The sequence below is a fragment of the Lepisosteus platostomus genome, chromosome 11 (assembly GCF_059453375.1).
Source record: "Lepisosteus platostomus isolate fLepPlt1 chromosome 11, fLepPlt1.hap1, whole genome shotgun sequence".
Taxonomy (NCBI): domain Eukaryota; kingdom Metazoa; phylum Chordata; class Actinopteri; order Semionotiformes; family Lepisosteidae; genus Lepisosteus; species Lepisosteus platostomus.
Genome location: NC_142621.1, coordinates 37613049 through 37634351, shown reverse-complemented (window position 1 = coordinate 37634351; position 21303 = coordinate 37613049). Strand labels below are relative to the sequence as shown.

At 41.5% G+C, this 21303-nt stretch overlaps 1 protein-coding gene across 3 annotated transcripts in view; it reads right to left on the bottom strand.

The window, feature by feature from the left end:
• Nucleotides 1-1402: 1402 nt before the first annotated feature.
• LOC148652600 (uncharacterized) overlaps nucleotides 1403-21303 on the bottom strand; it is a 27330-nt gene continuing 7429 nt past the window's right edge. For all 3 annotated transcript variants that reach the window (XM_088599522.1, XM_088599523.1, XM_088599521.1), the window contains 15 exons: nucleotides 19674-19781; nucleotides 19181-19256; nucleotides 18247-18403; nucleotides 17382-17427; nucleotides 17074-17132; nucleotides 15290-15325; nucleotides 14560-14612; nucleotides 12130-12262; nucleotides 11336-11535; nucleotides 11101-11146; nucleotides 7984-8049; nucleotides 7197-7256; nucleotides 5052-5137; nucleotides 3206-3300; nucleotides 1403-2273 (listed from right to left, as the gene is read on the bottom strand). In XM_088599522.1, coding sequence (XP_088455648.1) covers nucleotides 2239-2273; nucleotides 3206-3300; nucleotides 5052-5137; nucleotides 7197-7256; nucleotides 7984-8049; nucleotides 11101-11146; nucleotides 11336-11535; nucleotides 12130-12262; nucleotides 14560-14612; nucleotides 15290-15325; nucleotides 17074-17132; nucleotides 17382-17427; nucleotides 18247-18403; nucleotides 19181-19256; nucleotides 19674-19781 — 1256 coding nt within the window. In that variant the 3' untranslated portion in view covers nucleotides 1403-2238. The remainder of the gene's footprint in view (nucleotides 2274-3205; nucleotides 3301-5051; nucleotides 5138-7196; nucleotides 7257-7983; nucleotides 8050-11100; nucleotides 11147-11335; nucleotides 11536-12129; nucleotides 12263-14559; nucleotides 14613-15289; nucleotides 15326-17073; nucleotides 17133-17381; nucleotides 17428-18246; nucleotides 18404-19180; nucleotides 19257-19673; nucleotides 19782-21303) is intronic.

Below are 21303 nucleotides of genomic sequence, written 5' to 3'. Positions count from 1 at the left end.
TATTGCCTCTCTGTATAGTTTAGTTTGTTCTATCTTTATTAATATGTTTGAGCTTTGCTGTTTTGGTACATGTACATTTCTATGGATGAATTAACATGTACGACTACATAATTTGAGTGCATTAAACCAATTTACTGGCTTGTTTTTGTTCCACAATTTTGTCAGCTGGAACTGCATTTTAATAAGAAACAGTTAAGACATGGCTCTGTTATAGTCCCTGGAGTTTTCTGTTTAAAAGTAACATCTTCCCTAAATGCACATGCTGTTATAAACAGAAGGACCTCTTGCACACAGTGTTACACCAACATGTTACAGAAACAGGTCAACAAAAAGGAGCTACATGGAAAATGGGCCAGATGCTTTTCTAATATTAATTACACAAACATCTTCTTATACTGTATACAGCTAGGACCTTTACTACTTTACTGGTTCTTAAGAAAATTATGGATTACTCTCCTATGAAAACGTGCTTCTATCCAATTTTGTTATATATATAACCACGCTCTGTGCAGCCTATTTGGAATCTCCTGTTAAATACCGCAATACCCATCCCAACTCAGTGTCATCATTTGTGTACATACTTAGGCAATGATGATCTCCAAATAAGTGTCAAGGTAAGCAATCATACTCCCACAAACCAAATATACTGCAAAAGGTAAACCATCAAAAGCAAGACCTAGCCAACATCTCAAAACAACACACCAGGTGAAGCAAATTATTCATTTAGGCTGAGAAAAGATACAACTGGAATTTAAAATGTCCCTTTTTTGCATCAACTTTAGTTTAAGTTTATATAGCTGGGGTTGCTGGAGTAATCTTGGTAAAGTACCTTGTTCAAGGGCACAGAAATGGTAACCCCACCTGGAATATGAATGCACAACACTTTAGGTTGAAGTCCAGACCCCAAACCACTACTCCATCCTCCCACCTGAAATTCAGCCAAGGCATGTCGGATATCACCCCTGCTTTTCTTGCTGTAATGAATTATTGAAAATAAAAAGGGGGGTTTTGAGACCAAATTTAGAAGAGATCAAGATACCTGTTTAATTTGTAGAAGCATTTATAACCAAACACTCAGTGACAGTATTTAGAAAATGCACCTTCTGCTGTGATGTAAAGTCCATATACAGCCACCACTCCCAAAATGAGATGGAACAATCCAAGGGCACCCAGGCTTTGTGTCGATCAGCTTCTCTGAGGCTGGTTGTACATTTGGTTAAAGAATTTCATGGTTTTCAGTGGATATTTCAAAACAAGAGGACAAATGAATATCTCATGTTGACTCACAGACAAGAGTTGCTGAAAGTTGCAATTTTACTGCATCTTGGCTAAAATGTCTCTGATGTTCTATACTCTGATGTTTTTAAGAACAGTACCCTGTGAAGATTAATAATAACCACCATTAATCAACACCTTAGACATTTATTTTTTAAATATAACTGACTGAGGGAAACAGTGAGGATTGTGGAAGCCTTTATCTCCTTGTGACTTTTGATGTCACTACAGTGACACGTTCTTTCCCGACAAAATCCACCTGGATAGGTTAATCTCAATCTACCACCTAAATATACATCAATCTTCTGGTAAAACCTACAGGAAAAAAACTGTAAGGGTAGATCTTGGTTCTCCACAGAATCTCATTTTCTTCAGGTGGTTCCAGCAGATCGATCCACAAAACATTATGAAAGAAGAAAGGCTAGTGATTAGACTTCACTGGCTTGTTAGCTCCTTGGTTCGCATCATATTTTTAAGATTTGGGCCACTGAACTTCATTGGGCCAACCACAGAAGCCCACAGTGAAGCCTCCTATTTCAAGTCTGCCTTCAGTCACTGGGGCTAGCGCACTGGTTCTAGGTTCAGGCTCCATTACTCAAACCTCAGCCCTGATATTTTTTCACACACACACAGATCAGGAAAGTTAATTAATCAGAGAGAACATTTGTTTTTAATTTTCCTGTCTCCATTTAGAGCTATCATGTAATAATTAATTCCCAGTTCCTACAAAACCCATAATTTTACCACAGGAACCAGTAGAGGTGAAGACAATGTTAACATTTTCCATAACACACATGGTCAGGCCATTTGGTTTCTTTTGCACAGGAAGCAAAAGACCAGAGAGAGACCAGGTTGGACTGGATTTGAGGACCCAGGGCCACTGTCATCTGGCCAATGTCATTGTCATGCCTGTCACCTGCACTGTAGTGTTCTGGACCAGCAGTGTGTTGTGATGGATTGCTCTCACACAAACCACTCTGTGTGCTTGAAACCTGCAGCTGAAAAAATAAAGAAATACAGAAAAATTTTTTAAAAGTCTGACAAAAGTGCAAAAATGCTACAGTGTCTTAGGAATGGTGATCAATAAATTCTGTGCTTACAAAAGGATGTATGTTCCAAACTCTTACAGAGGCAAAGACAAGAATCAAATGTTGCTCTCAGATGCAAATACTTAAATTCTTACGCACCAGGCGGAGTCAGAAGAGGCTAGATGCTTGTTTGTACTTTGTAGTAAGACTGTAATGAGTGATGATGGTAAATTTCGGGTTGCCAATAAGTGTGAGAGTTATCTGTGTAAAACTAAAATATTAAAATCATGCTGTGTGGTGAAGCTCAGTGATACATATTTAGTCAGTGGGGAAAACAAGTTAAATCATAGCGAAGCACTTTTTATACAGCATTTTACACAACCATAAACCTATACCGCACACAAACGGTACTCTGAATAACATTCAGATGATCAGATAAAAAGCACTTTTTATACAGCATTTTCTCCAACTATACTTACTCAAGACTGCAAACAGACTACATCCCACAATCTCTCTTTGCCTTGACAGCTTACAAAATGTTATCAGTGCATAGCCTGACCCTGTTGCCTACAGATTCTTTGTTTCTGCTACTTTCGCATTTTTAACACATATTGCTTTATAATACCACGAGCCACGCTTGTTATGGTTTACCATACTGTATCTTGTAGTTTGGTTTTTCAATGAACAAGTTTTACTATATTTTTATTATTTCTCTGAGGTTTCTTAATGCTCCACTGAATATAAGGCAAGGAAAGACATTGGGTTGAAGATACAAAGAAAAAATGCAATACCAACTTAGTTTTGTAAAAGCAATGTAAATCTGCAGTAAATGTAGTAAAACGTACAAAATAGTATGGCAGGCTTACAATGGTACACTGGTAGGAGGTTAGACTAGCACTCACCAATTCTATTTACAATCTCCTCGCACTCCTGGGCAGAGCTGGCCCGCATCACCACACAGCTGAAAGAGCAGGCCTCTGGGGTCTCTGGGCAATCTCTGCAACACAGCCAATCACAGAGCTGAGCTGCCACGGGCTGAAGCCAATTGCAACATGTGCCTGCACCTGCTTTCAACCAATCACAAATGTGTGCTACTACTGCAGCCTGCTGGCCACACTTCAGGACAACCACACAGACAGAAACAGCACTTGCATCACTGTGTGGGATTCCTTCAGATCCCCTTCTAAAGGGAGATTTGGAAAGTCAAATTCACAGTGAAGCACAGTGGAAAACTGAGGTACAATTCAGTAGTGTAGTATGTGAAATGTTCCAAATGCTTGTGTTCTAAGACCCTTTGTATCTCTGCCTGTCTGTAGACACTAATAAAGACTGATACAAATAAGAACGTATCCACGCTGCTTCAAAACAAAAGGAGTATTGGTTCCAGGAACGCACAATACACATTCCTGTAACAAAGCTGAATAGTGAAATAAAAAATGGCCAACAACTGAATTGCTAGCAGGAGGATTAAAGTTTACAATCGAAAGGTGAATTTGTGTATGTTACATATAGTTCCTCACACTTATACATTCTACATCAGGGATCCCCAATGATATGTGTCCAAGGTCACAAATCCTTGAGACACTCCAGGGGTCCCTAGATACCCAGGAAAATTGGTTACCCCAAGATTTAGTATGAATGGATGTTAGAAAGGCCAAATAAGAGAAAAGGCTGTTTGGCCACCCATCTCATCTGATTCTATTTCATTCTTATCTCATAACCAGTACTGAGTGACCTGGGAACACATCCCAAGAAGTATAATATTGCGATAGGGAAAGGAGTTTTGAGTAAACAGTCAACCTAACCCTGCATATCTCTGGGAGGGAGGAGGAAAATAGAGCAGATAGTGAAAAGCCACACAAACACAAGGAGAACATTCAAATTCCACACGGACAAGTACTCCCCAGCCTGTAATGAAACCCAGTGGAGTTTATCTTCAAACCCTGAAAAATATTAGCAGGCACTTATTTCTCTCTGATGTCTTTCACACTGGAGTTTTTTCAGGGTAGAAAAGCTTCACATATCCTCATCTATCATATAGCCTTCCTACATAATAATGATGTCTTTGCTTAATTGAAAGAGTCAGTCTATTCTCTGATCCCAAGTGACAAATGCAGTACCTCATGGAAGCTTTTCATTCGTCTCATAGCTCAGCAAATCCTTAATTCAAAGGGTGAAAAAACGCTGTCATAATTCTTTCATCCAGACTACACAACACAATAATACAATGTGTAGTGTACAAAAGCCCTATACAGTAGCAACTTAAAAAAACACACAAGAAACACTAAGCTGTATCTGTAGAAAGTCCCTGTCTGTTCTGAAGTCCTTAATCGTGTCGTCCATAATTTTCAGACTTACCTCTACCAGAGAGTTCTGCTCTTGCCTTCAGCTGAAACTGTCTCGTTATAAACTGTGATGAATAATTATAGTACTGTACATTCCTGTGATCTGCAGACATGGTTGTAAAGAAGTATTCATGTCATTATACCTTGTTCTGTAGTGCTTGTGACGGTATTTATTCGGTGTTTATAGTCTCATTCAAGAGGCATTTGTGTACCAAAGGACCTAAAACTGAGGAGCACCATTTTTTTCCCTGGCACATAACACTCTTCTTGCACTGTATAACAGTGTAAACAGGACTGCGATTTTCTTGGCAGCACATGTGCAATCCTGCTGGTTGAACAGCCGGACATTAAAGCACAGGAAGTGTTTTTTAAGACCAACAGAAGGAGCAGTGTCACTACTCACGACACGCAGAAGGCGAAGATGGTTTGGTCCGAGCGACTGTAGCGCCCCACGCAGGAGATCTCTGGGTAATGGTGCTGGAAGAGCTCCTGACAGACGTGGTGGAGGGGGTTTGGGGGGGGACAGAGAGAGGATGAAGACAGTTTGCTAAAGTAACTCACCAGGTTTTATACAGGCATAAGGATTTACTTATGTGTGTGACATTGTGACCACTGAGATGACCTTTTGTGCACCAGAACCCTGAAGAATTGTACCCCCATCTCTAATTCTAAATCAGGCCACACAGTTGAATGTATGTGTGCACATTGTACTGGTTTCTCTAAGACAAGAGGGATGTTCCAGTAAACACACCATGAGGGATATTATGTGTGCTCTAACAGCCAGCAGGTGTATTGTATTTTTAATAATTCAGCAATCCTTAAAGGTGAAATGGCTACAGAAAGGAAACCTTAACAAATAAACAGTTATCCTAACTTTGATTTCTGTGTGCTTTCATATCCTATATTCCTACTGCAAGCTATACAGTTTGAATATCAAGGGATTGAAATTGAATTTCTGGGGATTTAAAAAACTGTCTTGGAAAATATATTCAAGCATGTTACTATTGGGAGACGTCAATCCTACTTTGGCCAGCACTGGCATTGAGTGCCCAGGCCACTGGCACAATATTCTATATTGTGATTGGAAATAGGATAGGAAATTATGTGAACAAAGACTAAGGGATATAAAACATATGAGGTAATATTATAATAATAATAAACTTTATTTTATATAGTACCTTTAAAGGTGGCTTCTCAAAGTGCTTTAATAGTTAAGGTTTTTCTAAACATGCAAAAAAAATGGGGTAAATTTAGGTTAGGTTTTTTACCTAGATAAAGCTATAGATAAAATTTAACACATTTTAACACATCACAAACAGCCATAAAGCTATACTGCACACAAAAGCTATACTGCATCATCTGAATAAACTTTCAGATAATGGATAAAATAACAAAGAAATGTACCTGTTTCTGTACATTTTACTACATAGTGCAGAACAAATTAATGTTATCGAAGCATTTAGGTAGTGCAACTCATGCAGGGCCATGATCAATAGCCATCCAGTCAGATCCAAAGCTACCAAAACCAACATGACCAGGACATACAGAAGAGGCATTCTGGATAAAGAAGTGTCATTTTGATAAGCTGTAGAAAGACCATCCAATTGTACCCTGGAAATGGAATAGTACAAGGGTTTCCAGACTTGAAATATTTGATGACTTAAGTGTAGGCAAGTTTATTGAAGGATGCAGAGCATTGGGACTTATTTATAACGGCCTCTCCATAGAGCTCTTGCAAAAAAAGAGCATATGTTAGAAATGAATGGAAGCTATAGGGAGCCAATTTGTAAAATGAAGAATTGGCAGCAGGTAGCAGTGAGTTTGTTAGAGCTGGGGAGTGGGTGTGCTTGTTTGCTGACATAGATGGACATTCTGGCACTTTTTTAAATTTTGGACAGATCATATATTTATCCCCAATGTGGACATGAAACGTCTTATAGTAACTTCAAAATTAACTGCAAAACTGCAAAATATGTGGTAGAATTGTGATAGGGAAGTAAATTTAGTTTTCAATTTTTCAAAGAAAGGGAAAAGTCTGAGTCTACAATGACTGAGTGATAACCCCTTTTAACAGGCTACAAGAAACGCCAGGTATGGTAGGATACTATATCTAAAAGATGGTTTGGCACCGGCCAAATGTGTAAAAGGAACCCATACAGACTGCACTAAAATATTACTTGAGGATACCACTCCAAGAGTAGCAAAGTAAGTTAGACAACTGAGGGTTAAGTGAAACAGGCAATGGTCAGTGTACTTTTCAGCATTTTTTTCTGTTCCTTCTTCTAATCTTTGATTCTGTTTCCTACGCAAGACATTACAACAATACTGCTGTAGCTCTAAGAATGTCACACAAGACAGATTTTCTGAGCTGGGAAAGAACAATGATATGCAGAAATTACTTCTGTGCTGACCTGTGTCAGTAATATTTCTTCTGTCCTGTCTGTATCAGGAGATGGTGATTGTAGTTTGGTGTATGGTGACCAGCTGCAACGAGGAAAGCTCAGTGTGTCAGTGGACTGAAGATCAGAGAGATCACAGAGACACTCACCTGTTTGGAGGACTTCTCTATGCAGATGATGTGGGTCTCCTTCAAATCGAACAGCACGGTCTGAAAAAGGAAGGAGAGAAGACAATGACAGCTATGTCCCCCTAGGGGGCAGTGCTGGGCTATCCCAAACCCAGATCTATCCTCCTCTTCCATCACCATTCCTTCCCCCCCTAGAGGCTAGGATTCCAAAATAAATTGGGAAAATTAGCTGATGCTCTTGTGGGATTTCTTCTTTACTACCACTTTCTCACTCTCTGTTCCTGAAATTTTCCAGTGGAAACTGGGTTTAGATTTTACTTTCCATTACTTCTTACCAATTAACACCCAGAGACTCTTCTTTAATTGCGCATGAGAAAGAAAGGAAAAAAACCCACAAATGAGAACTGAAGTCCTCAGACACAGTGCCCGGTTAGCAGTGCTGTGGCCAGCTGAGGACTGAAGTGCACACCCTAAATGATGGTGCCAGGAAACACTCACACTGACAGGACGCTCCTCTGTCTTAGGGGGACAGGAGTTGTTCACCTTCCATCCCTGCTGCTCACTGTGCTGCTTTTCAAAATGCAGATGGCTCTTAAAGAGCAACAACACAAGATCTGTCTTTTCCCTGTCTTCTGATGCTTAAGGCACGCTAGGGTTTAGAGCAGGTATCTTCATAAAATACAATCACATGTCCTCCCCTATTTATCAATGGCATCTCTTGACAGCAGCATACATCAGTTTGCCATCCAGCCACACTATGTATCCACACACTGCCCCCTTTCTGCTAACCAAAATCTGATGCCCTTACCTTTCCTGGCAATTTCTGATCCAGGACCAGAGGGATTCCTTGCTGCAGAACTTCTTTCCCCCCAAACTGAAAAACAGAAGTCATGTCACACGGTCCCCATCTCACCACTCCTGTCTCCATTGTGCCTGCAAGCTAGTTAGATTTCAGATTTCAACTCTGTATCAAACCTACAGTGGCTCCAAAAAGCACCCCGTGTCAATAAACCAATCCTCATCTCTGAGCACCACCTCGAAACAAACTATCCTGACTATAAAGGAACAAGTAATAGGTTTATTCCATGCTGAAAAAAAGAAGAAAGAGAACACAACGTTTCGGCCGTGGAGCCTTCTTCAGGTGTGAGAGAGACAGGGCAGTAGGCAAAGGTAAAGTAGCGGGAGAACAAAGGTTGAGAGGGAGGAGGAGTGAGAGGCGGGAGCAGGGGACAGAAAGAGAGGCCAATCAAGAGGTGTGAAGTCAGAATGGGTGCAGAGAGGTGTGAAATGAAACTTCCAATGAATGGAGAAAATTTAAAAGAACAGTAATCTGTCGTTAAGGGAAGGGAGAATGTGTGATCCTAGCTGCAGAATAATTTTAGTTTCGGTGGTCTTTCTGATGTATGAGTTCGGAAAACCGTCTTTGAGAACACAGACGGAGAGATTAGAGTGGTCGTGGCCGTCAGAGGTGAAATGAGAAACAATGGGCTTGGAGAGATCTTTAATCTTCACAGCCCTGACGTGTTCTCTGAAGCGGTCTCCGAGTCTCCTTCCTGTTTCCCCAATGTAGATGGCTGGGCATTTACTGCAAGAGATACAGTAAATAAGGTTGCTGGAGGTACAAGATGCTGTCTGGGTGATCCGGAATTGTCCTGAGGGGCCTTGAATGAGTGTGGTGGTGGCTGTGTACTTGCAGGTGATACAGCGAGCTCTTTTGCAAGGGAAAGTGCCTGGTGTGGATGGTTGCTGAGGGCGGTCAAGGGAGCTGTGGACAAGGAGGTTACGCAGATTAGGTGGTCGGCGATATGAGATGATAGGGCGATCAGAAAAGAGGGCCCCAATGGAGGGATCATCCTGTAGGATGGAAAAGTTCTGGTTAATGGTCCTGGGGATAGGAAGTGTGTTAGGGTGGTAAGGAAGCACCAAAGGAATGCGGTTGTTACGGCGGGAGTTCCTGATCTGGTTGATGGTCCGGGGGGTGTTTTTGGCTCGGGCAAGGGCCCTGTCAATCACCCTGCTGGGGTATCCTCTGTTGATAAAAAATGAGTACATTTCGAGGGCTTGGTTTTCGAAGTCGATGTCGTCACTGCATAATCGTCGTAACCTAAGGAACTGTGAAAAAGGAAGAGAGTTTTTAGTGTGGTTGGGGTGAAATGAGCTGTACAGGAGGTAGCTGTGTGAATCCGTGGGTTTGTAATAAACTGAAGTGGACAGTCGGGGGTAGTTGATAGACAAGTGGATGTCTAGAAACGGAAGAGTGGTGGAAGAAATGTTAACCGTATATTTGAGGGACGGGTGGAAGTTGGTGAAATGGTGCAGGAAGAATTCAAGCTGATCGTTGGAGCATGTGGCGGCACCGACGCAGTCATCAATATATCGTACAGTCATCAATATATATATATATCGTACAGTCATCAATATATCAATCAATATATATATATCGTACAGTCATCAATATATCGTACAGTCAGTCATCCTGACTATATCTGCTGATTTCACTATCGACCTGTCTTGTATCCTATGAACAGCTAGCACTAACACAAGACCAGAGAACAACAAGAGCCTTCACTTGCAGTCTTTGTTTTACTGAATGTTTCTTATTATATTAAATCAAAATTCAATAACCCCTTCAAATAACAACAAATATTTGCTGTGATTTCTCAATGTTTAGTCCCATAATAACTTTATACTGTCTTGTATTTGGGCACAATTTTTTTAATGTACATCTGTGCACACCTCTTATTTTAATCAATAGCTAGGTAAACACCAACCATAATGTATTTTTCTTTATATACTGTACTATAATACAGTTGCATTATATTACTTTAAATCACCTCACTTATCTTGGATCTGCCAAGAGTTTCACAGTTAAAGGAGCCCACTCAGAGTACAAGTTGAGCCCTGTATGAGCCATTAGCTGACTGAGACCGAGATTCCCCACAAGAGCACAGCCAGGCTTGGATGGACTCAAGACAGCCTCAGGCTTCCCTGGCTTATCATATAACAGCGAGTCCTGAATCTTGAGCACCTGTGAACTTGCAGTGACATCAGTGAGTAATACACTACCCATCCAATCTGTGTGCACTCTCCTGGCACTCCAGAATTTGCAGTATGTCAACTGGTACAGTCAGTGGGCGTGTTGGAGAAGTGTAAGCATTGTTCTCGCTGCCCTTGTGTTAGTGCAGGGGCAGTTGTAATGAGTCACGAATGAATAACCATGGATCACAATAATCATGTCAAATGATGAACTACAGTACATAATTCTAAGCCACCCTCTATGTAAACCATACTACGACGCTTTGCTGAATCTCCTGGTTTATTAAAGATCCCACAATTATTTTCAGAAGGTCAGAGGGGCTAACCCAAGGCTAAATTCTACTCTGAGCTTGCACAATCTGCTCTTACTAAAGTTCCCTCTTAAATCAACCAGTGAAACAATTTCTCACTCCTCCTGATGTACTGTATAGTGGGGCTACTATTGCACAATGGCTAAGTAGTATCACCCAGGTGGGGCAGCACTTTAGTGGCAGATAATGTGTTTCCCTGGTTATAAGTAAAGTGTTATCATTTGGAATGAAAAAAATTGCTATATAAACACAATTGTTATTTATTTACACATGTGCAAAAATATGGTTTAATCCATTCTAAATAAATAAGGTGGTGATTCCCTTTAATACAGAGTGGTACTCAGAGGCTTAAAATGTTCTATTCCTATCACTTTTGCAGCTGTTTTTTGATTAAATGCTTTTTTTGATTGATTATAAAATAAACTACATAGATATTACCAAAAAAGGTAGTTACTCAAAACTCCATCAACAGATCCCCACTGACGCCAACCTTAACCTGGGGTCCTACTGCAGATGTAAAAAGCCAGTGGCACATAGCTACTTCAAAAAGAAAAAAGAAGGAAAAAAAACATAGTTACCACTCCTACATCTGCTTTTCCCAGGTACTTCACGATGTACACAATCCTGAGAATGGGGGAGAAAAATGAAAGCTGTGATTTTGTCCTTTATTCAGCTAATTTCTCCAAAACCTATCAACTGCTTTGATTAAAGTCTCCCTTTCAGCCAAGACAGTCCCTGAGCAGTCACTGAAAAACTCTTAATTTTTTTAAACCTGATCACATAACAAAGTCAAAAGAACACCCATTCCCTTACCGTCCATCCCGAAGGCACTGTGTTGCCCCCTCCTCCACTGAAGCTTGCGATTTGGGGTACAACTGGAATTTGGGGTTCTCCTGCTGCAGGGCCTTCAGCAGCTTGACCATGGGCCGGTACACTGTGCCATCGGAGTTGAGCCACCGGATCAGCTTAAGGGTTAGGGGCTTGCCTTTCAGCCTCTGTAACACAATGCCAGCCTACAGAGAGGGGGCACAACAGTCAGAGTGGTCCGGACACATGACCTGACTGAGGAAGGAGAAGTGTGCAAGTCTGTGGGGCTGCACATGTGGGCTAATGATTAGGACGGATAGACTGGGAGAAAAATGAAGGAAAGCAGAGTGTGCTGGTTTAGAGCTCAGGGACTGGAGTGTGGCTCTGTGGGTGATTGCTTAGAGCTGAAGGACTGAAAAGAGGCTCTGTGGGTTAGTAGTTAGAACTGAGGTCCTTGGAGAGACGTCCTGTGGGTTAGGAGAAAGAGAAGGGCAGGGTGAGACTGTGTTAAATATTTAAGGAATGGGAGAAAGAACATTCTAAGTGAAAGAAAAAAATGAAAAGAAACCTCTTGGTTAACACCACGCTAACTGCTGTTGCAACAATGGCAGTCTAGGAAGACTGAAGATGCTTAATTACTTATTATGTTTGAAAGATAATTTACTAAATACAGTGACATGAGATACCATACTGAATTAGCTCATTTAACATAAGTTTCCATGGAACCGCTCTTGAAGTGAGACCAGCGGTACGTGAAACACAAGGTGAGAGGCTTGCGTCAGAGGCTGCTTCTACCCTACCTGTCCATTACAGGCGTTCCGCAATGAAACCCCATTGATCTCATCAATGATGTCACCAGGCCGCACAAAATGATCCGCATGGGCCTGACTGCCCTCCACTAACTCCAGAACAAATACTCGCTTCCCCAGGTACCTGGACCACAAAGAGAGGGACAGGGACAGTACAATACTTATGTCAGCCTGCATCACACTGTGTGCTCAAGCCACCTCCATACAGTAAGACTGTCTTAATAAGAGGTTTCACATTTTAATTGTCACAGCTTAAAGAGCGGGTTCAGAATCAGGGCATTGCCCACCCCCAATGGGCTACGGATCACAGGTAACCAATTTCTTTAACAGGTTTCTTAAAGATCCATCTCTTTGATTCCCTCAGTGCTCAGCAAATTCTGTTGCAATGTCTTTGCTGCTCCTTAGGAAATTCTGAATAACTCAGAAACAAGTTCTCTATGGAAACGATTATGTTGACACCTTATCTTCATGCGAAAAGAACAATGCTCACATCTGCGCTACATAATAGAGCACACCAAGATGGGGAGTCAAGCAGCTGTGCCTGGTCTGTGCATACAGCCTTGGTGGGTTTGAGGATCCTACTCACATTGCTGCTTGTGCTACAGCTTATGTTGCTCTGCACTGTACAGCAGGTATACACCCATCTCAGTCAACCAACTAACTGTATATTGTAACAAAAGGCTAACTTTTTTGAAGGGATTTCATTTTAGAGTTGTTAAAAGCATGCTTGAAAAATAGGAAAGGAAGTTAATGCAATAAAAGGGCTAACATTTTGCAATAAGAAACTAGCCTATAGACTACAAGGTATATGTCTTTCCATAAGAATATTTTCTGCTAATGAGACCAATTGTTATGCAAGAACTCAGTTCTTGTTGAGAAGAACCATTCTGGAGCTTAAGGCACAATCACATCCTGTATAACAATCTGTCACACTCCCATAACATGTGTAGGTACAGTAAGTACCGTATACACCATGAGTGACAGAGCCGCTGCATCTGGAACCACTGGATTGCTGTTGCATACATGCTGTTGCATACAGGAAGTATTACTCCATACTAAACCCCAATCAGTGCTACACATCCACCCTCCCCAGATCTCTGTCCCATAAAAAGGCAATTGAGAAGGTACTCATTTAGAGAAGAAAGTTATGCACAAAAAGACTTCGCCCCCTGTGGAGAGAGTCCAGATGATTAGATCAGCCAAACTGTTAACTCCAATGAGAGACGGCAGTTCTCCTTGTTCCATTCCTCAAGCCTGGATACCATCTTGCCTATGGGATGGTCACCCATTAGTCTGCTTTCATAATGAATGTGTTTTTTTAAGGAGAAAACCAACCCAATAAGAATCAGTTTAGGAACAAGTAATAAGTTTATTCCATGCTGAAAAAAAGAAGAAAGAAAACACACAACGTTTCAGCCGTGGAGCCTTCTTCAGGTGTGAGCAACTAGAGCAACTAGCCACTAGAATCAGTTGAGCATGGTCACTTGTATTTGTACTTGCTACAAAAACCTATGTGTGGCTATGTGAACCACAGCCCAGAACACTTCCACATTAGAACATTAACGTTTTCAATGGACATAGTTTAAATGTAAGCTCCAGGACTTTTCTCTCCTTTAGTCCTTTATTGCTGGTTTTGTCATTCTTTCAGTTTATTTCAGGAGGGAGTCATGACATTGGCTCTGGCACACAGCTATACATGCTGTCTATCTCCCTAATAGGTTTAAAGCCTTAAATGTCACCTGTATACACCCTGTTTGTGTCCCATTAATGCCCCCTGGCAGAATCTTATTTGCTATCCAAAGTGGAGCAAGAAAGACAGGAATCAAAATTTGACTGTACTGCTTTGAGCCCCATGTGTGTCCCAGGCAAATCCCTAGGGCAGGACAGCGTTTGACTAGCTCTCTTCCTTCTTGGGTGCATCACAGAGCAAGAAAAATGCATGTTCAGCAAACTCTTGTTTGCAATTGCCTCGACATAGTACTAACAGTCAGTGCAAAACACCAAGCACAGAACAGCACAGCAAAAGCTAAGCCTTTCCTCATCGCTTCGAGTTGCCTGATTTTCCAGCTGTATGTCCACACCTTTAATATTACTATCTGCATCAGTAATCTCTCACATTCCTGGGACTCTTCATATTCCTTACTGATCAAAGAGGTGCTGATCAGCAAACAACTTTGGGTTTAACGACCTTGCAGCTGACTAAGAAGCCGACTCTGGGGGAGACATTTTGATCACTACCTAAAGTGCTAACACTAGGGCAAAGATGTTAACATCCTGAAGCTGGAGGTTAGGACACAATTGTTATTTGTGCTCCAATGTGATTTTGGGATCAGAGAAAGGGGTTGAAACAGCTAATGAGGTGGCTCATGGCTGTTGCAGGACAAGTGACTTAAGCTTTAACTCCAGAGAGCAAAGACTCACCTCAAAACCATCCCCAGCTCTCTACAGGGCACAGTCTCATACGTTTCATACACCTGCAAGGCAAAGAGACCGCAGCTCACTCTTTCGACCGCTCGCTCACACCTAACAGCATCTGTTAACAGCAACCCTACACCCCATTTTAAACAGCATTATGGAAAAGGAACAGAATGTTCTGTTTCTTGGACTCTCACTTTTCTCACTGGTCAGCAGAAGGAAGAAACAGGGCAGGTTCACTGGACAGAAATGGGCCAAGATCACTGGGCAGATACCCTGGGGCAGGTTTACTGAGCATGTTCACCATGTTCTCCTCATCAACATAGCACCACACTTTGTTTCAAAATATACCAGCTATTTAGTCACCAAGTCAAGCCAAGGACAATATAGATTCGATGCCAACATACATATTGTCTCTTATCTGCTCTTCACAAATGATATACTGTGTTTCACGGTATTTGATATGACACAGGTTAGAAGATTGGATCCATTCTTATTTACTTAAACTAGGAGAAGGAAATTCTTATACATTAGTAATTCCTTCACATTTTGTTGGACATGTAACATTGCAAAAGGAAATGACATTTTTGTAAGATATAAAACAATCAGAAATGATTAATGCCATGTAAATAGCAGAACCCAGTGATTTACAAAGCCGTTCCCTTTTATTTATTCAAGACCCCAAGCAGTGTCTGCAGAGCTTTGTGCAGAAATCTTTGTTCTTAATTCAACTTACCGGCAACATCCAGCTTTCATCTAGGAAACTGGAATTCTGTAATCACAAGAGGATACATCACTTCACACACATTAAAAACAAAAAAGGAAGATCACAGTTTCAGTAATCAACACTTACAAAGCCATGTGTGTTTTGTGAATAAAGATGCTAGTAAGAAATTCAGTCCAAGTATTTTTGAATGGTTTTAAATAGATTTTAGATTGTTGTTTTGGTCTCAGAGCAACGATGACACATTTACACATATATCTGCTGCATCCTGGACAGTGAAGAAACTTGAATCCCAGTGTGTCTAATCTCTCAGGGGCTCCTACATTTTTCAAGCCAGGAATGATCTGAAATCTTGTCTAGAAGAATTCTGATCTTGCCTACGAAGTGCATCGCTAAAATGTGTTGGTGTCAGGCATACTGCACAGGTTGGGACCTCTGAGTTTCAGTGATATGTAATGCTCTGATCAAAAAAGCGTTCTTTCCCATTTCCATTGGGTGTTGCCTGTTGACACATTTTTATCATATAACTGACATCCCGTCCTGTTTTCCCTCCTTTCCTCCTGTCCCCGTTTCGGACCTCTCCATCTCTTTTCCTCTTGAATCAATCACTCTGCCCCTTTCCTACTCTGCCAAAACCCCCTGTATCATACTACAGGTATTCCCTGTCATCCACCTGTCACTTCTTCTCAAGCAATAGTCGAAGAATTACATTTTTCCCTACCAGCCATTCCACCGTGTCTAATCCATGCCCCGGGAGTCTTCCACCTAGACTACTAGAACCAGAACTAGCTCACTTTGCCTTTTCTCTTCCTCAGTTTTCGGCTGCCACTCTATTACTGCAGCCCCTCCCCTGGCTCCCTGCTTTAACCGCACTGCTCCTGTCCATCTCCTGTCTCTTATCTCACCCTATGGGTCCTCTCGCTGCTCCTCTCTAACTAGATTTTCTGTATCCCTCTATTTCTCTGTTCACCCACAGCCAGAGCCCATGCTTTCTTTCCTCACTGCCCTCAGTGACAGGATGGCTTTCGGAATCAAATCAGAACAAGACATCTCCTGTGTCCTATCTGCTCTCACCACATTCTTCAATAACCTTCACTGGAAACATGGAACCCCAACAACCCCAACACCATGGGGTTGTCAGGATTTCTGAAAGGGGTGAGTTGTTTGACCCCTGTGCGAAGCCATGAGGAAGGGAGTTCGAGCAAAAGTAAATCCAAGATTCCAAATCCATGTCATTAGGCAAGAGCGAAGTCAAAAGTAGGAAAACCAGGTCGGGTAGTCAAAGGAGTCAGGACGAGAATAGCAGCGCGCACAAGAGAAAGCTGTGGAAGACTTCTCAATAGTGAGTATAGGTAAGCCGGTGAAGAGTGTTTAAATATTGAAGAGAGAGAGCCGAGGTTGGATAATTAGTTCCTGGATGAGCGTGTGTGGAATTTAGTACACGTGGGAATGCCAGGGCGCTTATGGGAGAATGTACGAGTCGTGACAGGGGTGCCTATTGCTTCGTACTCACACTGCCTGTATGTGCTGGTTGTTTAGTTCTAAGCATAACATTTTTTAGGATTGCATGGCATCAGGCATTTCACTCCAAACATTATTGTGGTTGCCCTGTGATTTAATTGTGACTATTCATTTTATTTTCCTTGCATGTCACTATATTTCACTTTGAGGTAAAACTTAATATACATTATATGTTGCCCTGGATAAGGGCATCTTGCTAAGCCAATAATCTTTCATTATATATGGACACAATCAAAATACTTTTGGGGCAAAAGCAAAATTCCCTCCACACTCACCTGGATGTTTAAAGAGAATTCCATCTCAGACAGGACCAGCAGCAGAGACAAGAAGGGCTCTGAGAAGACAGGTTGTAAGGTCAGACAGCCTCCCAGATTCACACAACATCCAGCTGAGAAGCTGGGGTCAGAATAATCAGGATTGGGAAGTTCTAGCTGAAATTCCTGTACTACGCAAGAGAAGGCTCCAATATGGTTAACCAGCAGATTCAGACACTAGGGTCAATGGAAAACCCTTGGAAAGTACAAACAGATTTGAAAGGTGTTTAAAAATTGCAGGACTGTAGAAGAGAAGAAGAAAAACTTACCCATAAACTCCTCATTCCTCAGGATGGATACCGCAGGATCATACCACTGTACCAAGAAGGCGAGCAAAACATCAGTCTTTGAGTAAAAACTTGTTTTAATCACGAATCACTAAACACCCAGTACAAATGGTAACTTAACTAAACAGTAAATGAGCCTTCACATTTCTTAAGAGCGTGGTTTAAAATTAAACAGATTTCTGAATTTCTGGGAGAGCTCAGCTTCACCACGGCAGGCCAAAGTCTCTTCTTTGAATCACGCCATGTTGAAGATCACTTTAATTTGACCAGTCAGGCAAATACAAAAGCTGGGGTTTTAATTTAACAGCTGGAAATGCCTGCAGACTCCCTGACACCAAGGTATTTCTGCTACAGCTGGAGAGAGGTCTGGCAAGTAACCTTGAAAGGTAAAATAGCAACAGAAGATGTTGAAGTCCAGCAATTGCAAACCCATGTCCTGGTTGTTGAAGGACCATTTTAGTGAGGGAACCAATTGAAAGCCTACATCAGGGACTGCACTACTAATTTGCAATTTCAAAGTAAGGTGAAGCTTTGATTTAATGCAAGTCAAGCGTAGGAAGACATCTCAAGGACACAAATCAAAAAAAGGGAACTTGGAATTTGACTGGCACTGTGCTATGCTCTAGAAAATTCTGTTAAAAATCTCCAAGGGAAGGAGAACACTTTGAGAGGCAAAGTAATATAATATATCTGTGAAGCTATGGTCCTGATTCAACCCCCTACTTGAAGATGCAAATCTTCTTAAAGATTCATTGAGTATGAAGGAATACAGAACTAAACAAGACCCCCGACATGGAGATTTATATGTTTGTTAACAGTCTATCCTCACACAAACTGTAGTTCTCACCTCTAAGAGCTTTGGAGTGTGTAGGAGATGCTGAACCACGTTTCCAAGAATCCTTCTGTTTAAGGCCAGACGCAGAAAATACCGACCCCTACCCTGGGAGGTTATGACCTTTCTGCAGGTGACCGTCTTCTCTATGGCCATGGAGAGTTGGCTCAGTCTAGAAACAACAGAGAGAGAGTGTGGATCTGTGGTTCTCACCACACATGCATCTCACATTCATGACTTTCTCAGGTGCTTGCTGTCGTGTTGTTGCTTGTTTGCCACTCAGGCTTGAAGTGAGAGGGAGGAAAAGAAGGATATCGGGGGAAATTAACAAAAAACTAAGACCAAAGACTCAGCATTAAGCACATCCAATGCGACAGCCTGAAGTTTAGAGCTGTGAGGAAGGAGAAAGGCAAACCTGGACCTGACAACCTGTCTCTCTTAACCAACTTAAATATTCTTCCTTTTTTACCAATTAACCATTGAAATACTTTAAACACCGGGGTGTTGTCTTTCTCTGACTCTCTTGAAAAGGTAGGTCTTAGAGATCTTCTGATATTCCAAATGCCCTAGTCTCCCTCTGATGTTTCCTGATGTTTTACAGTGGCTGTTAGCTAAAAAAGTGGCCTTATGTACAGTAGCTCAATAATATTTTAGGGCACTAAAACTTTAAACTTGTACATTACTCCATCTGGGCCTTCAAGTCTGAGGAGTTAATCCTGCTCTACACTCAGGCACTTCTTTAGCAGTTTAAGTAACTATTTGTTCTCTCACTGCTCTTCACAGAGAAAGTGATCTTCGTCTTTTTTATTTGAAATACACTAAGAAAGATTAGAAAAGAATTGGGTGGGGGGCACACCTTCTGTGTTATCTTATGCTGTAAATTCCAACAGGTAGCAGTGCTAGAGGAAGGTGGACTGTGTGCAGTTGGTCTTATTAGAACAGGGTTTACCTGCCACATGAATCTTGCTGGGGCAGTTGCTCCAACCAGTGCCAGTAGTCTTTCCTGATTAGGCCCAGCACTGTCTCTGAGGACACACCGGAAACAGCACATCACCAACAGAGCACTGGCTCTCTTAACAAACAGGGTTTCCTCTCATTTGTAACAAATATCATGTTCTTAACATAAGTCAATGAGACTTTCTTCTAGGGTGTCAGTCAGTCCATTTTATCAGTTAGGGTGTCCTTCACTATCAACCAGTAGCAGACAGTGTCAGTCTAACAGTGTTGGTCAGTCACAGTGTCAGTTAGTCATCCAGTGTCCGTCAACCAGTGTCAGTCAGTCAACAAGTGTCAGTCAGATATACTGTAGTGTCAGTCAGTTATAGTGTCAGTCAGGTATAGTGTCAGTCAGAGCCAATCAGCCAGCTAGCAGTCTTTAAGTTCATCAGCTTATCATTCCATCATGTATCCCACGAGTCAGGAGGTCAGATGGCCATACTCACGTTGCAGGCCCTTGCGCAGGATGATCTCGAGCAGCTGGCAGCAGGAAGACAGGTGGGGGCTCTCGTCTGTCACAGCTCCTCCCTCTGACTGCAGGTTCAGGATGCACACTACCAGCAACACGCACAACACACACTAAACTCACTTAACATGCTGAAAATGAATGTCAGGAATTGGTTGAAGAAGCATTATGTACATCTACAACCAGAATTCAGCCTACTCCATCGCATTCTCTGAAACACACGCAGACATATAGTACGTTCCTGTGGATTTTTACCACAGCCTGACACTAGTCTTTGACTAAATAGTCACTAACACACTGACAATACCAGACCTTTTCTTAATTCATTTCTTAATTTCTTCAGAAAAAAAAACATTTTAGAGTTTAGTTTGCAGGTTACCATTATTATTGAAACGTTTAAGATTTCCTTAGTAAAGTCTAGAATCAAAGCAATTACGGAGCAGTTTCTCTCTCTGGTTTTTCCTGTCATTCTTCCACTAGAGTTGCTAGTTAGCTAATTATTTGTTTGCAAAATCTAAATCTATACGGACGTTTTTTCTAAACTGCCTTGAAGTTAGACTTTACGTGCACATTTTTGACAGCAGTCAATAGTGTCAAGCTTGACAGTAGCTCTCAAGAGAGAAGATGTTTCATATTTATCAACCCTTTACAATGCAACCTAGAGCAATATATTTCAAGGCATTGATCCATCCATCCTCCCAATTTATAACCATTATATCCAATTCAGGGTCGCAAGGGGGTTGGAGTCTATTCTGTCCAGCAATGGGATACACCCTGGATGGGATGCCAGTCCATTTCAGAGCACAAACAAACCCAAACACAAATACACATATCCTCACAGAAGGCAATTAACGTACTGGCATGTCTTAAGACTGTGGAAGGAAACCAATAATACCTGTGGAACAGAAATTGACTCAAGCCCCGGCACTGTGAAGCAACAATGCTAACCATTGCACAACTGTCTCACCGATTCCTTATGATTTCAACTTTTTCTTGGGTCGACATTTGCTTGTAACCAAACAAGCTTAACCCTCTCCAGGTCTCGATGATTTAACAAGGTCTGGAAAAACCTGTTGGACTCATATAGAAACACATCTGGCAAGAACGTACCATTCATGTGTTTTCCCCTCACATAAAAGCTTATTATCTAAGCACTGCATGCTTAAGTAGTTGCAAGATTTTACTGTGATGCCCTTGAGGGAGGCTAAATGTCTTTTGGTGTCACAACTGCCGAGCTGTGCTGCAATTTTGTTGGATTAATCATCTTTTAGTAATGTGCATTTGTTCTGCAACAGAAAGAGGAGGGCTTTGAGGTAAAAATATATAGATTTTGATCTCTATTTTTTTATTAGACCACCAACACTTGATCTTTCAAGACCAAAGACTTGGTTAGTCATATTTCAGAAATGAATGTCAGAAATTGGATAATGTACATCCACAACCAGAATGGAGAAAGGATTCCCACTAAACAAAATTATTTTCAATTTCAGGTTTTACCAACAGCAGGCTCTGGCACAAATACCAGATTTTTCAGTCTGTAAAATACCTCGGTCTGGAGCAGGGGTTATTGATTACCCAAACATACAGTGAAGGAAAAATTCCATATTTTT